Source organism: Cyprinodon variegatus, unplaced genomic scaffold (assembly GCF_000732505.1).
Source record: "Cyprinodon variegatus isolate N-32 unplaced genomic scaffold, C_variegatus-1.0 Scaffold29, whole genome shotgun sequence".
In the NCBI taxonomy this organism is placed as follows: domain Eukaryota; kingdom Metazoa; phylum Chordata; class Actinopteri; order Cyprinodontiformes; family Cyprinodontidae; genus Cyprinodon; species Cyprinodon variegatus.
The window spans coordinates 595,672-613,141 of NW_015150482.1; the positions used below are offsets into that span (position 1 = coordinate 595,672).

Genomic DNA, 17,470 nt, shown 5'->3' on the forward strand with positions numbered 1-17,470 from the left:
ATCCACTGTGAAAACTAGACACACAAAACAAAAGTCCCCCACACGCACAAGAGAACACAAAAACACCACACACCACAGCAAAATCTGTGTACCGAAAAAAAAACAGAGAGGAGAGCCCCAGAGAACATAGAGAGATCTGTCAAAAACAAAAAAACAAAATCTTCAAAAGCGGGAAAAACAAAAACACCTCTCCCCACAACAGTCTCCGATAGGGATAGTGTTTCTCCCCCCGCCTCTATAGAAAAACACACAAAAGAGACACCTGCCGCGGATAAAAAGCGTGCACAGCGCAGAAAAATAACAACGGCCCGCACACACACAGCGCACATGAAAAAAGAACAGACGCATAGCAGACACAAGAACACAGACAAAAGGCCCCGGGCGCACAGGAAAAAAAACCGAACCGAAGTGGTCAAAAAACCAAAAAAAAAACAAAAAAAAGGCGGAAAAGGGCCAAAAAAATCGGATTTGGGTCACTTCAGGCTGCAGTGTGAACGCAGCCTAAGAGACACAAGAAACACAACAAGGTGATTAGAACAAAAAAATCATTGTAAAGCATTGCCTACAGTGTCAACAAGGATTTAATCTGAAAACGTTTTTTTAGAACTTACTGACCTGATCTGTAGTTTGTACAATCAGAGGATGGCATGAAATTTTTGTAAAGTTATTAAAGAGTTTTTGTAATTAGATCTTCAGTCTTAGGTGCATTTTTCTACTCAATTTGGAGATATAAAAGTTGCTCATTAAAAATAAGTTAATGAAACTGTGAAAGAAGCAAGAACCCATGACCTGAAAAATAAGAAAGGAGAGATAATCATCTGGTTAGATGGGCATTTCGTCTGTGGAGCATGAAACTCAAAATAATATCAGTTGTTTTGAGTTATTTTGTTGTTTAGAGTGAAGTCTTTTTTATTTTTTTAAGTATAGCTTTTTGGCATTTCATCAGCTTATGAAACATAATATTTATATTAAGGTTATACTAAGACTGTTCTATAAATAAAAACTTCAAATGGGCATCTGAAACAAAAAATTATTTTACTTGTTAACTGGGAATTTTCAGTACGGTACATAGGCCTTTTTTATGGGGCTTGAGAATATACAATCCTATGTTTGAGAAAAGTGAAAGGCTGACTGAAGAGGAGAGATGAGAATACATTTTGATTGATAAAAGCAAAATAACAAATGTAGACTGAGAAAAGGAGTGAAACAGAGCAGAGGACACTACAAAAGACTTGCAAACGGAAAGGCTGCTCTATTACCACTAACCTATTATCACTTTTTTTCAGAATATTTATATGAAATGCTAACACCAGTGAGGATAGGCAAGCATATGAAAAAAATATGTAAAGATACATGAAACTGTAAGGTTCCTGTTTCTTGATTTCCTCCTAATCTTTTTCTATTTTTTATCTCTGAGCTCTGGTCACTTTGTCTTTGTCATGTCTTTGTCCTTGAGTTTTCAGTTACAGATTGATTAATGCCATTCTGTGTTTTCTATGTAATTGGTTTAATCTCCATTTTGTGTCATTCTAGTTGTTTTTTGTTTGTAAATGAATTCTTATGAATTTCTTGTTACTCTCTTTTGCCCCCTTGTGTAATTCTCCTTTCCCATAGCCCCCTTCTAGATCCTTCTGTCCACACCTGCTCCCAATCAGTTAATGACTCCATTCTTTAATCAGCTTGGCATATTTACCCCTCCTCTGCAATTACTTTTTGTTGGATTCTCTTCATTCCTTCATTAACCCATGTGTTCCCCTGTTCTGGTTCCTGTGTTCCATGATTAGTTATTTTTGGATTTATGCTTCTGTTGCCACCACTCCTAATTAAATCTACAAGAAAGCACCTCAGCTTCCATCTCTGCATTTAGGTCCTCTAAAAATCTCCACTCTGTTAATCCTTAAGGAATAGGCTGTGCAACACACATGGTCTGAGCAAAGGGTTTCTGGCTGGCAGCTAGAAATACTTGGTCCCACGAAAGAGAGCAAGAGAAGGAGGGAGAAAGGAGTGATCTGAGATGACCAGTGGCACAGTCTCAGTTTCTAAAACCATATTCAAAGCAAACAAGAACTAGCCAAGCATGTTTAGCGATTTAGTTTCATATTCCAAAATGACAAATCTTACATGAAAATACTAACAAAAACAATTTCCAGTGTAAACATTAGGATTTATCTCTATTTCCATTTGTCTACCTGCCCAGGGATGGTTTGAATAGTATCAACAGAAAAGAAGAAGCAATTAACTTGGAATTTATTTGCAGACATCTTCTTCGGAAGGTGGTCTGCTGCAGCTCTTAGCTGTGTCTTTGGAATGGCTTACAGTTTTAGTTCAAAGGGGAAGAAGAAAGGTGGTACATGCGAGGTGTTTTAGCCAAAATAATCTGATTTTCTGAAGTATTAGTCTTACTCTACTTAGGAATCAGAGATGGCCTTTTTTGTTTTCAGCCCATAACTAGACCTAGGAGATCTGCAGATTGTCCACCCATGCAAATTCTAAGCTCAAGCTAGCTTCTATTTTTTTTTAGGAACAATGAAGATGTGGAAGTCATGGAGCCTTGCCAGTGACGATACAGTGCACTACAATGTCCTAGAGACAGATGTTTGCAAGGAAACTACTGTATTACTTTTTCCACACATTTCTGTAGTGGAGCTAGATTTGAAATAAAAAGAAAATAAACAAATAAACAGATTGACTGGAAATATGGATTTATCCATGCCTTTCTTAAATTCAAATGGACAGCATTAGAAGTAGGTAATACTGCTGCAGTCTGAGGTTATATCAAATAACTTGAGGAAAATTAGCAGTGAACTACCGCCTAACCAAATAGTTTGACAAGAGCTGACAAAGTGCTTCAAAGGAATTTGTTTTTCAGTTACTGGTACCACTAAAATTGAGGGATTATTAAACATATATAATTACTCTTAAACTATTTTGAGATACTGAGATTGTATTTCCATTTGTGAATAAAAACCAATTATGCAGCAGTTTATCATGTTTACATAATGTAATTAGTCTCCTGAGGCCACTCGCCAATTCATCAACATTTAGAAGATAAAAATCCTAGTTTAATTAACTTCTCAAAGAGCAAACTCTGTAAAGCATTCCCAAAATTAAATTACACGTCTGTGTTAAAAAGAACATCCGTTGTGTTTTTTTAGAGAGTAAATGATGTTCAGAAAGCCAGTTTGCAAGTGCAGTTTTCGAATCTGCATAATATCCGTAGTTCTTGTTTTAATAAATCCATCCCATAGAAAGACAGGGACCCAAGTGATATGACGGTTCACTGAAGGAAGGCTAAAAGCTAAGCTCAGATTCCATTTTGTGGACTGCAGTGACCTCTTTGTCACTCTCTCATGTAATGGAAGATAAATAGATGAGTTAGAGACGGATGAAACACTTTAACTTCTCCGAAATAACAAAAGGTTTTCTGATAAAATTCAGGAAGACAAAAACGTCTTATTACCAAGTCCCTTGTTACCACTAAAAATGATTTTTGAAGGGTTCTGGAAAAAAAAGAAATCAAACTAAAAACAGTGTCTTAAAAATTGATAGATAAAACCTGATTACAGATTAAAACAAAATCTGATTATTTTTCAAGTTGAATCCCTGTTTGGCAAAAAAAAAAACCAACTTCAAATTATTATTTTCTTAACAAAAATGATCGAGCATAAGGACCATGTATGTGTGTTCGGCCTGAAATATTTTCTGCCAAAAATTGAATTTGTAATTTACAATACTCAATGTATTATGAACCAACAAATATTTTTTTTTAAATTACTATAGGGTACAGTTTTGAATTGGGAGAGAAAGGATGATATTTGTTCAGTTGTGTGTCCAACAAATTTTAAAACATAAAACATTGCTGTTTGCCAGTTTTTTTTTTATTTGTATTATTTTGGGCTATATTTTTTCATGATTTGATCCCCTGTGCAAAAGAAATGTTTCGTTATGTCATACTGATACTTACATAATTACATTATAATAATCCTAAAACAGCCGCTATGTGTTTCCTTTTTAAATAATCAATGATACATACAATAATGTGTCATATCTGATATAAAGCTGCTGTTTTACCTGCTCACTCTTTAGGATTAAGGGAGTTAATTCAAATGTGGAAGTTTGACATCATTTTTATAATATGCTTTTAAGGGTTAAGAGTGAACTAAATAAAAATAAAAACATTTGGTACCTTGTGTTGTTTCCTCATTTTATTTCAATAGTATTTTTCCCCGCTCAAATCTATTCATTTGGATTAGATAAGGTCTCTTAAACCTCTGAGGAACTGCTGCTGCCCGTGTAAGCCATTGTTAGGTAGGTAACATCAAAGTTTAAAGTGGTCTGAAACTGGCTTCAAATGAGCATAAAATGTGTACAGGATTGTCACACCTTGAACAGCAAAGCTGCTTCTTTCTTACCATGGCAAGTGGCACGATACCGCCAAGGTCCTGGGGTGCGAGACGGATAAGGGTCTGCACTTCACTGGTCAGGGTGCGTGTGAGTGGATATTCCACCTGCCATGTCACCTCCCTGCTGCCCTGAGTCACTATCAATCCATTCACCTCCAGATCCACCTGCAGAACACGCTGGTAGCCCACTGCTTCAACCCTGTGAAAGGAAGCAAAAATAAATAAATGAAATAGAGCAAAGGTAGGAATAAAACTGCCAGAGTCCAAATAAACTTAAGTTAGAAAGATATAAATGAAAGATTAAGAGAAGTTACATTGATAAACAATGTTAGATCTATTTCTGTAGACTAGAAACTTTCTGTACATTTTAAACAGTGAACTTCAGCATTCTTATAAGTGCGAAAAGTTTACTGTTTCCTCATATTTATATGTATGTATACAATCTGGAATAGAATGAATTAATATTGACATTCATTCTCAGTTGAGGAAAAGAGAAATACATTCAGCACTATAAGGGGAATGGTTCTTGAGATCGCAAGAGCCAAACAGATTTCTTCTCCACTAATGTATATGAAAACAATGTAGAAAAAAATTCAATGAATGCAAAAACCATATCCCTCAAACAAATTTGATTTTCTGAATGCTTGGTTTTATTGGGCCAATCCTTTGTGTGTCAGAGTCAAAATTCAACACTAAACCTTTTCCAGCAGTGACATACAGAGAGCACACACTGTCTTGAAAATTAATATTCATACTAAGGGATCTAGAAGTGGCACTCATGCATACAAAAATGGAGTCACTGAACAACACAACCCTGTTGTATTATTTCGAAAAGCAAACATTGGTAGAGACAATAAGAAAAGCTATCTTATTTATCTTATGTTATGTTGTTTATGTTGTTTGTGTTGGGTTTTTTTGGGGGCCAACTAGAACAAACTCTTACTGAGAGGAGGGGGGGGCATTCGGGCAGAGATGAGGTCCAAGCTTTTCATCAAACATATTTTGGGTAAGTCTGTATTTACGTCTCCTTCCAGCTCTCCCATATGTTCACACTTTCCATGCAAGCTTCACTTCAAAGCATTTTTTTATTTTTATTTTTAAAGGATGGGCTGTTAATAAGTAGGGAAGAGGAGAACACTTAGGGAAAGTGAAAATCAGTATGGATGAGAGGAAAGAAAACAGCAATTCTGGGTCAGTCAATATTTGGGGATACTAGTATGCTGTTCGCAAAAAGCCACCAAAAGCCTTTGATGGGGTGATCCCTGGGGAGGGGAATATATAACAGTGTTTTACAGTAAGATCCACTACAGGACACCAGTTCAGTGTCATGTTGGGCTTAAGCAGACCATAAAAATTACAAGAGGTTGAATATCACCAATAAAGGGAAAACAGAGTTTTTCCTGGAGGTTTTTTTTTTTTTTTACTTTTCCAAAAAGTATTTTGCATAACTGAATTTGTGGATGAGCGTCTTTTTATTTGGGCTTAAATTAATATTATTTACTTTGAGAGTGAAAATTGTATATTATGTGGCTATGTGTATGCGTAATAAATTTTCACAAAAGCGAAACTTGTTAATGTATTGTGAAATGTATGAAATTCAGATATTGTCAAAATTATTAATAAAAGGTTGACATATAAACATGCACCTGCACTAATTTGTTGAAAGGAAATTTATTAGTTGTCCGGCACGTACACAAAAAAGACTAAGCAACAAACATGCAGGGGTTCTAGAGGCTTTGGAAAAAATATTAAAGAATCTAAAATTAGGCTTGTGCCTTTTTGGTAATAGGGCATCATCATTGTTTTAAAATTTAAATCATTTTATCTGTAATTAAGTAACCCTTAGCTTATGTTTTAGAGGTCTCTTACTTTGAAGGATCTACATCTATGTCTATGATATTGGATTTATTGTAATAAGGTTTAAATAAGAATATTTTGTTTTGGTCTGCAGGTTCCTCAGGATGTGTTCGATTTTTAGTTTTTACCATTCTAACCAGATTTCTTTTCACATTTTCAGTGAGAGGCTAGTTTATCTGTCACAACCCTCTCTTCCAACAAAATATGTGATCAAACAACAACAGATAGTACGATCTAACACTGATGTTCCCTGAGCTTAAAGTTCACCTTTAATATCTTTAGAGGATATTCTGGGATCTTTTGTTACAATTCGTATTATCTGTCTCTTTGATCTTTCATACATTTTCATCTTTTGGCCACATCCAGTGGAGGTTTAATACTGTCCCATGGAAGTAAAATCTCTGATTAATAAGCACAACATTAGTCACAGACATATCAGGCTGCTTGAAGATGGACTTATAGTCTTTATATAGAACATCCTGTAAATAACTTTCTTTCTGTCTCCTGAGATAACACTGTCCTTAGCTTCATCTGGTCCATGTAGGGTACACAGCATGTCACCAAAAAGCCAAGTGACAGCCTTATATATAAGCCCAGTGACTGAATACAAAATTGTAAACACCTATGATGCTACTTAGTGAAAACATTTTTTTCATTCTTTTATAGGGGTCCCATCATTTTTGTCCAGGCCTGTTTCATTAGTTTATTGTTTTATTCATTGTTTTATGGTTGAGAAGTAATGTCTGACTTTTATTTTTTCATTTTAAAGAATTTTTAGTTCTTATTATTTTAGTAAGATTCAGGTTATCTCACCATAGTGGATTTTTTTTTTATTAAATAAGGGGATTCAACAATTTTGTCCATTTATATTAGGAGCTTTCTCCTAAAGATATGTGAAATATCATTGAGAGACTGGTCTGTGGCAGGAAACTGAAAATTTAATTAATTTACCAAATTCATCAGGAGATGTAAGATCTTCTACTAGAACCAACGGCATGAATGTTTATGTTTCATAATGTGTGTACAGTAGTAGCTATTCAAAATATTCCTACTTACCTTGATGGGCCCTTGGCTGGTCCCCTAAGATTCCTTTTTTTTTATTAGTAATCTTTGTACTAAAATATTCTGTCATGATTTGTGTACAATGAGATCTAAAGAGAAGCACCAACTCCTGATCAGACCCTCTAATTTAGTGAAAGGGTGGAATCAGAGTAGAAAATATGCATGCCCAGGAGAAGGAATGGGTCACTCCAGTGGCTGGAATTTGGCTTCCATTCAGCTGGTGTTTGACTGGGAAGGGCCATTTTGAATGGCTGCTACTGTATATTCCTTTCATACATTGTTGTCTCTGCAGATAAAATATCTGCAGGTTTTTTTTTATGTCAAAACTGTGTAAATTATAGTCCACTACAGTGGGCAGTAGTTTATCATACAATACACTGCTAACCACTAGTCATCCTCTGCGGGTGCAAAACAACTTTCCCAAATCCAAGATGGTCAAATATTGTTGCAGACACACACAAGATAAGGATGCTACTGCCCGCTCTATGAAATGAAGATGAAACAACTGAAGTGATGGTGAATAACTACTACAGAGAAGCACTGGTTAATGCTTTAATTTGGAATGTGAATTGAACAGCATGTAGTGACAGTGAACAGTCGCTTTCAATTTTGCCTTTGACTTTGAAGCAAAGTTGAAGAACCTGTGATTATTGATGGAGCTCAAAATGAAAGGGGCAAGACAGAGCAAGACAGAACTAAGTGAGAAAAGCAGAAATACTTGGAAAAACAGGGACATTTGTTTTGAAGGATTGTCTTCTTTATTAGAATAGTTTTTGTATTTGCTGCTATTTTCTCATATCCATTACTGTAAAAATGTCCAAAGCTGTTTATTGATTATTTATTCTCCAGATGCACAGTATTTATATTGTAAAACATTGTACAGTACAATATCTTATTTGTCTTTTTTAATTCTGTCACTTATTCTGTTATTTTTATACACTTTGTTTAAGCTCTACATTTGCATGACCATGTTTGTTAAAATCTTTTGATGCTGTAACAACACAATTTCAACATTGTGGGACAATAAAGGGATTTTCTATTCTATTTTCTGTCTGAAACAAAAAACACTGGATTTCAAGAAGCATTTATTTCCTGGGAACTATGGTTCTGAGTTACCAAATGGTTGAAATATCTTGTGCAAAATTGTTATTTGTAGTTTTAAAAAGTCATCTAAAATTAGAAAGTTAAAAAGGAGCATACTGGATTAGACTAGAAAAAGATCAGTGTCTGATTGAGTGGGAGGGAAGCAAGCAATGAGAAATTAGTGTTAGAAAGAGATGAGGGATGTGTGCAAAATCTAAATTAATGTATTAATCAGTGCCGATATTCTAAAATCTGTATCCTATCAGTAAAAGTTTGAAAATGACCGCTGATCGAATAATGGACATTTGTAAAAAATATATATATATATATATGCATTTTGTTGACAAAAATGAAAACACAGAAGAAAAAAAATCCTGGCTAAGGTTATTATTAGTCATCCATAAATGGGAAATAATACTCCATGAAACATATTTCATATAAAAAAAATCTAATTTGCATAATCAAATTGTTGTTTTTTTAAGAATATTGCAGTGATATATGAGTCATTATTTTAATCCAGGCAAAGGAATTGGCCAAATAAATATATTAAAACCTTAAATTCTGACATTGAGGCAGTGGTAAAGAAATATGTCCTAATAAAGCAAGTAATAGATTATTACTGGATAACTACTGGATGACCCCCAAAAGAATGGACAGATTCACCATGCTAAAAGTTGTTTTTGTTATTGTGTGCAAGTTTGCACACTCCTTTGCACACTGCAGCAGGTCTCATGTGGATAACTACACAACCAGATGTCAATATAAAAAAATATATGAACTGTCTAACAAAATTTTCTCATTAGTAGTCATCAGTTTAATTCTGTCCATTCAAGTGTATCGTTTTATATACTGTGTCTTTTTGAGAAAGAATTTTAGATTGTTACAAAGTCTGAAAGCTTTTGAGCTTTACCCCATGCTGAGTACAAGGATAGTGACTGTAGTGATTATGTAGTTTGCGCTTTTAGTGTGCAATTACAGGAAAATCAATTATCTGCAACAGGCATTCAAGCTTCACAATGAAGCTGCAAACAATAGAAGCTTCAGTGCAGAAGTCTACACTCCAATACTGGGCCCATCCCTCATAAATCTGTGTTTTCTATGCAGGATTTAATTTGTTTTCAACCCCTGTTTAGGCTTATTAGCTGAGCTGCAGTGATTTGTTGTTCTCAACAGAGGGCAGTGCGCTCTCTTCCCTTCTCACTCCTCTTTTTCACATGAGGCTTGGATGAATGCCTGCAAAGATTTGGCCAAGAGGTCAGAATGCTTCTCTGTGTCTCATTAGAAACATAACTGCTAGATTTGCCTTGTTCTCTGTGCAATAAAGAAACTATTTAATGCACTCTTAGAAGTATCACTTTCCCCTCTTTATACTCTACTTGGATTATAACAGGAAGAGAGTGGACAAAGAGATACACATTAAAAAAACTCATGGGAACAGGGTTAAGCTCCCAGAAAAAGCAAAAATTCTAAGGATTACATAAGAGACTGCTCTGAAAAAGGAAATAGTGACAATACCCCGATTTAACAACAGGCTTTTGGGGGTGAAATGAGGTGGAAAATCGGTTATGTCAATTCGAGGGGGCTTTTGAGCCGTCTCTACTTGTCATTGTTGAATAGAAAAGCACAAACAGAACAAGGTAAAGGAATCGACTCAAAGGAAAAATACCTGCCTTTTCAATTTGTTAAGATACATTTCAAACACCTTTGTCACAACAAATAGTCTCTAAGCGAAAAGTAACAGCATGAAAAATAAAAAAAAGACAACTGAAATTCTTTTATTTGAAAAGACAAAAATAAAAAGTGCAGCTAAGAAGCACATAAACCCAGTTAACCAGCAACTGATGTTTTTTTTCTTTTCACTGTTAATATCTCTGAGGAAATCTAGATGTCAGAAAGGCAGCAAAAGAAGAAAAAAGTCTGCTGTCTCTCCTAGAAACCCAAAAGGAAGGGCTATGTTCACACACAACAGTGTTTCTGCTTAGCACCGATAAGGATACATCAAAGACATAAAGCTATTTCAAAACATTAAAATGACAGTGATCCCACCAAGAGATAATGTTATTATTATAGTCATTTTGTACCGCCATTTTAGCAGTACTACACTCCAAGAATGGGTTGGTTGGAAAAACAATTGGTTAAACTAATTTTGGTTTGATTAACCCATATAATGGTCAGAAACTGACCAAGCCATTGGCTTTGGATCAAACAATTAAATTGGATAACCAAACCACCAATAAAAATGGTAACTGATGGTTTTCTACTCTGACTGTTTGGCTGTAGTCAAGTATAATGTGTAATAGTAATGGCCCTTGAGAACAATTACAGTGATTGTACCCCTAGAGCATGCAAACTTTGGCTTTAACCTTGGTTGTAACATTAGTATTAACTGTAAATTCCAATAAGCAATAGTGGGTATAGTGGTGTTGGACGTAGAAGTTTTCTTTGCAACCAAAGAATCGGTGTTGCAAGCCCTGGTCCAGGCTTTCAATGTTGTTACACTAATTAATATTTTAGTCAAAGTGATTAATTTGTATTGGTTTTATCTTTTACCAATATAGTTTTGATAAAAACATTAACTTCCATTGGCTGTTTTAACAAAAATATTGGTTCGACACATAAACAACCAGATTGGTACAACTCAACAGAAATATAATTTCTTGGTTGTATTGACCGATCTGTTTTTTAGGGTGTATACAAATGTATTCCAAAAATGCATTGCCATAAGAACATTTGATGAAATACATTTACCTTTAACTTTATGTGGCAATTCCATGAGCTATCAAAAAGTCCTTAATTCTGGAAATAGTCAAAGTCAGTGTTCAATCTATTGTTACCAATATACAAACACAAAACAAACTACCCGGTAAATTGTTGTTTCTAAATCAATCTGTGGCACTTCTTGGAGAAAATGCATACATAAAACTACTTATTCTAACTGATGTTAAAGAAAAATATCTTCAGCAAAGAATATTCTATCTTTGCTCTCCTAAAAATGATTTACACACGTGTGTGTATAATGGTTAGTCAATTTTACGATTCTACTGGCTATAACACTATTAGGAACATGATAAATATGTGAATTCAAGTTTGTGAATGGATTTTTCAGTGCATCTCTTATTGCTTTGTTTGCAGGTGTACTCAGAAAAAAACTACCTTTAAGGGCTACATGACCACTTATTTTAGCTCTCACTTCACACAGACAAATGGGACACCCTACCCCTCTCAGATCCATTAATTAAGTACCGACGAGGGGGTCTCTACTTGTAAAATAGCCGAAATTATACTTCTTGGTCTATTTATAGGGTGAGGAAGAATTTTACCTTGGATTCAAATGCATGACACAATCTTCTGAATTGATAACAGTGTTAAACTCTACCCTTTTCTACTGTCTGTGTTTTTTTTCTTTTAAGTCAAATACATAACAAAACATGTATTGTGAGTGAGAGAAACGCACAAAGATTTAATGGTTTACTTTTATAAGGAATGAAGCTAAGCTAATATGATATACCACTTTTTAGGAAAATGAAAAGCAAGTTTACAGAATTCTTGTAAGGTATGATTTTTTTTAGCAAATTTTTCTGCAGATAAGGTTATGCCTCTTTGATGTGCCTTAGACAGGATGTTTGGCTTCTGAAGCCATCATGCACAGTCTAATTTGTTTATACTGCATATTTGACCAAACGTGGACCAGGACACCTGTGTGAGAAGCATTCTAAGAAAGATGAGATCCACCTGCTGGCTGGAGAAAATAAACTCTAAGCAGATGGAGAAATTGTGCAGACACGCAGTAGACACAGCTGTCTTAGCTATAATTGAATCCTGACGCATGAGACCAGCAGTCATTCAAACAAAAAGGAGGTGTGATGACAGGCCGGACGAGCAACTCCTGCTGTCCATCTGTTCAGACATAAAGAGGTACCTTCCGTATTGATGTAGCTTGAATTAGCCACATGTTCTTTTTTCAAACCGAAAAACAGGACAGAATACATAGTTTGACATTTTGTCACTTTCTTTATTTAGTAACCACCTCACAAGCTGTTTGTGAAAAACGTGTGAAAAGCTAATCAGAAAGACTTTATAGTCAGCAAATGTAAACAGAAAGCCTATTTCTGTTGGATATATGTTTATGGTGCATGTGTTCAATAAACCTAAGGAATATGAAAGCAATATGGTGTTATTCCAAACATATTTCATGAACAGCAAATAACTCGGTAAGCTGTAAAATCATACTCCCCCACACATGTGTAACTCTTTTTTAAAGGTGTTAGGTACTGAATGCAATCATCTATTTATGAGTGTTTTTTTTTTTTTAGCAACAATCAGTAATTTGGTGTTGCATCCTACTACAAAACTAGCACTTCTGAGCTTTCCTCTGGCTTTTGAGGGGTGGAGTTGTCCACAGCTGCAGTGCTTTGTTCCACCAGCAGTGGCAGTAAATCTATTTAACATTTATTATTTATTTATTTGAATTAGGACAATGCACATTTATTAACTTGCAGCTTAAAGCATCAATGTAAATATGCCAGAATTAGCACAGCAGCTGATTTGCATCCACTGTCCTAAGTACACAAACAACATTTGGGATAAGTACACAATCATTTTTTTTACCTTCAATTTTTAACAAACTAAGTTTAAGATGTTTTCAAATGAGAAAGTGCACTTAATTCTATCAGGAACTAGCCTTCTTTTATATCTTTGGAGAAGCGGTAGACCGTCTGGAAAGAAACCCTTTACATAGGGTTTTGATGTAATCAGATATTTAAGGTTCAAATGTCTTAATGATTTATTTTTGAAAGATATTCAAATTTTTTATTATGTTATTTATAATCTGAACGTCATTAGCAGAATTTCAAGAAGTAAAGGCTTAAGCTACAGTATGTCTCTCTATATGTAATGGTTATACATAAAAATTAGTTTATGCTTTCAAATGTGTGCAAAAATACACTGAAATTTGGATGTTCAATTGAAAGCATATATATATATATATTATAAAATATATTAAAAGATATTCCACAGCTTGTTATTTATTTATTTTATTTTTTTTACATCTGAACAAAGTATATATTACAATACCAAACAATGCAGGTGCAGGCTGCCAGATATATAATTTCCATCTGTCTCAAAAACCGTGAGACCTTTAAAAACACAGGAACATCTCTTCTGCACCACTGAAAAAATAAAAGCATGGACATATGTCAGTTGCTCTGATATCATCTATGTATCTGACTCAGGCCCTGGGGGACAGGGCTGTTGCCCCTCACACCTGCTTTTGAACATTATATTAAATAACTTATATAGCTACACAAGCATGCTCACAAATAAGCTCTGCCGCTTGACAGACGTGGTGTATTTCTCTGCTGCTAGGCCTCATTCTTACGTATGTACTTTTAAGCTTATTTTTATTTTTGCATCCTATCGTTTACTCACACACTCATAACATAAGCAAGCATTTGCATTGCACCACAGATACTATCATTTACATTCCAATAGGTTATAATCCTGAGCCAGTCATTATGGGTTATTCTGAGCTGTGGTTGCGACTAAATCTATCTTGTAATGCATACTTTTAGGGAACATTGTTGTTGTCATACCTTTCTGATTTAAAACTGTTTTTTGTTCATGTCCCTTGCTGCATGTAGAGGCGGACTTTTTGTGTATTACACTATCTTGTCCTTCTCTCTCCCCAATTTACATCTACTTTCCCTTTTAACTATTATTTAAGCTCTATTAATTTCTTTTAAAAAGCAAAAAAGATATGGCAGTGAAAGCCTATCTAAAATCCCCAAATTAACACCAAGGTGACCCCTGCTGGCCTCAGGGTTGACTAACAGTCAAGCTGTCAGATAAACCTGACAGCATTAACTAAAGTAGTCTCATTCAGCAACATAGGCTTTCTTCAACTTGGACAATTAGCTGTAAAGTTAATGTTTAAGATCTGCCAATGAAATGATAAAAATAAAGTCAGCTATCTTTTCAACATATTTGCTTAAAACACTTTGTGTCTATTTAGTTGACTAACTTATGAGCAAGAACCATTCTCTACAAGGAGTATTTAGTATTTAAAATTAGCAGATAACGGTACATTCAGTACAACATTAAGTCTTCAAAAAAGTTTTACAACTGAAATTAAATTTGGTGGTGTTTTGAGCAGTTTCACAAGTATATATCTTACTGCTTGTTTAAAATACTTAATTACTACAACAAATAAACTGACACAAAATGGTTGAAGAACATGAGTATGAAATGTTTTTTACTGGTATGAAATAGAAGCATATATGTATAAACAGCAGTGGTGATGTAAAGAATAAAATAAGGGGTAAGAACTGACCCATAATTGCTGTAATCCATTCTCCAAATAGACACACAATTGGAATTTAATTGGCATGCAGATCCTAGGAGAATCTGCTAATATCTCCAATGGTTTTAACAGCAGCTCCATCTTCCTGTAACAATCGGGTAGTTATAAAGGTCACTTCTCTCTAGCAGTTCATCGGGGCCAAGTGTAATAAGGTCATTTAGCCAACTGTAATTGTATGGTCATTAAAATACTATGATTTATAAATTAGGATCCAATGTAGCAAAAATTATAATGTGTCTCTTTGTGTGAGTCACTGGGGAGTTCATGCTTTTCTCTAATGAGTTTCAGTATTTCAGGTCTTATATCAGTCTCTTCTCAACGATGATGCTAATGAGAACGTATTAGAAGAAGAAAGACTCACTTTTTGACACTTCACTTACCCTACAGGTGAACAGCAGACGTATGATGCAGACAATCAAAAAAAATGGTGTCAAAGAACATTTTTAAATTCTTGTTATTTAGCTGAGAGGTTGACTGTTGCTCTGTTTAGGTTGGAAAGAGGTGAATAACAAGGACGAGTTTATGAAAAAGTATAAGATAAACAAATAGGCTCCGCAATTAAATAGAGAAAAAAAAATAGCACAGAATAATGTGCAAGTAATCACAGTTAATTGCTCCCTCAGTACGGCTCACTGCAACTCTGCGGCTGTTATTAATAAACATACGGTACTTCTTGAAGACTTGCTCTTTAATCCTATCCTCTCGGTTTCTCAGTAACAAGTGGCTATCCACACTGTTCATATAAAATAGATGCATTTTTGGAGTGGTATGCCCTGAAATAGGCGGCTAAGAATAATGAAAAAGACCACAAAATGAAAACGTGTCAAGAGGCAGGTGAAACATAGAAAAGCCAATTTATGTATGAAGGAGATTTCCCTCTGGATCTATCAAACCTTTAACTCCAGCCCTGTCTCTGTCATTTCAGATTAGTTTATTTCTGGGCCAGCCTGCCAAGTGTAAAAGAAGAAGGTGGCAGAAGTTGGAAAAAGAAAATGGAGTGATAAAGATGTTTTTCCCGAAATTATGTTTGGATTTTTTTCTTCTTTTCTAATATTTTTTGAAATAACCATTCATGCCTTTGTTGCCGACCCTCATGTTACCCATTCTCTTCCTGACCCGTTTTTACCTCCTCCCTCCTCTCATTTTCACCATTCCACTCTAAACCCCTTCTCAATCCTTCTCAATTGCCTGCTGGTCTATTTTCTTTTCTCTTTTCCTTGCCGCATTTTTTTCATTATATTTCCCTCAGTGTGTGAAATTATAAAATGTTTGGTCCCTGCATCAAGCAGATGTGGCTCCAGGCATCAGTAAAACCATTTTAGTGTTGACAATGCAAAATGGAAAAAAAAAAAAAAAATTTAGTGTTGACAATGCAAAATGGAAAAAAAAAAAAAAAAACAAACAAAAAAACAACTAAGAAAATTACTGTATTGGATGCCAAAAATAGCAAGTTTGTAGAAATCTAAAATTATATTGCTTTTCAGATATAAAAAAGGCTTAATTTCTTTTCCAAAGTGTTAAAAAAATTAAAAATTTTTGCATTATGAGGGTTGTAAATCTTATTTCACCTGTCTTTGATTTCCATCAAGGTCTCGAGTAGAGAGGTGAATTAAGAATGAAGGATTTGAAATATAAAATCCTTTTTTCTCTCTAGATTTTTACAGATATGATCAGAGCAATTTCTCCTGAGATTACTTTTAATTTCAGTTAAACATTCAATAAAAGCATTTTTGAATTGAAATGTATGAAATAAGTATTTGAAAAGAACCCTACTTTTTAATATATCTTAGCAGTTCGTCTGCAAAAAATAATAATACATAAATAAATAACACAAGTTTTAATATTTTAACAGGAAATCACAAGGACAAAAATGCTCTCCATAAAATAAAGAAAACTGCAAGCCCTGCTGAGGATCTGCATTGTCATGGAACAACAAAGTGTCTTTAGTCAGAGGCTTCTTAAGATCAGCTGCAATACCCACCACAACTAGCTCTTCTCCATGTCCACTGCTATAACTCTCTACAATAACTCTTTAAAGAAACATGCAAGATATGAGTTATTACAATACCATTTAATCCCCCTTTAAGTAAAGTATTGGAGTTCAATTTTCCTCAACAGTTTTGGCAGGTCCAGTCAGATTTTACAATATTTGTGCAGGTAAAGACAACTATGCCTCCCAAGAAGCATCCCTTAAAGTCACAAAATATAATTGATGGGGACATTTTCTAGGTAAAACAACAACAACAAAAAAAAAAAACTGTTTTAAATTTGTGGGAATCAGTTTAAATTTCTTTATAATTAAATCTTTTACATTCCTTGGTATTCAAAGAAAATGAGCCTAATACAAACTGTACGTACTCCAAAAATGGTCATTCTAATAATCTAATAGATTTTGCTAAATTAAGTATCAGATTTATCATATATAATCGGAGGTGGAAATGAACTGGTACATCTCCTTGGTTTGTCTGTTTATCTTAAAGACTCCACCAAACAGGCATATTCAGTTGGTACGCCACAAACCACAGACAATGACTGAGATGCATTACAGTATATCGCCACATACTGTACCCTGTTAGACAGTGAATTTTATAGATTTGACAAGAAGGTCCATGAGAGGTGAGTTATTAATGTCTTAACACAACTTATTCATGTTTGTTTTAAAACTAAAACTGAACTTGCAATAATTAATATATATATATATATATAT

General features: G+C 34.6%; 1 protein-coding gene across 1 annotated transcript in view; it reads right to left on the bottom strand.

Moving 5' to 3' along the window:
* The window catches only part of LOC107100037 (transmembrane protein 132C-like), a 212,967-nt gene that overhangs the window by 37,676 nt on the left and 157,821 nt on the right, over nt 1-17,470 (bottom strand). The window contains exon 5 of the mRNA XM_015398385.1: nt 4,413-4,602. Coding sequence (XP_015253871.1) covers nt 4,413-4,602 — 190 coding nt within the window. The remainder of the gene's footprint in view (nt 1-4,412; nt 4,603-17,470) is intronic.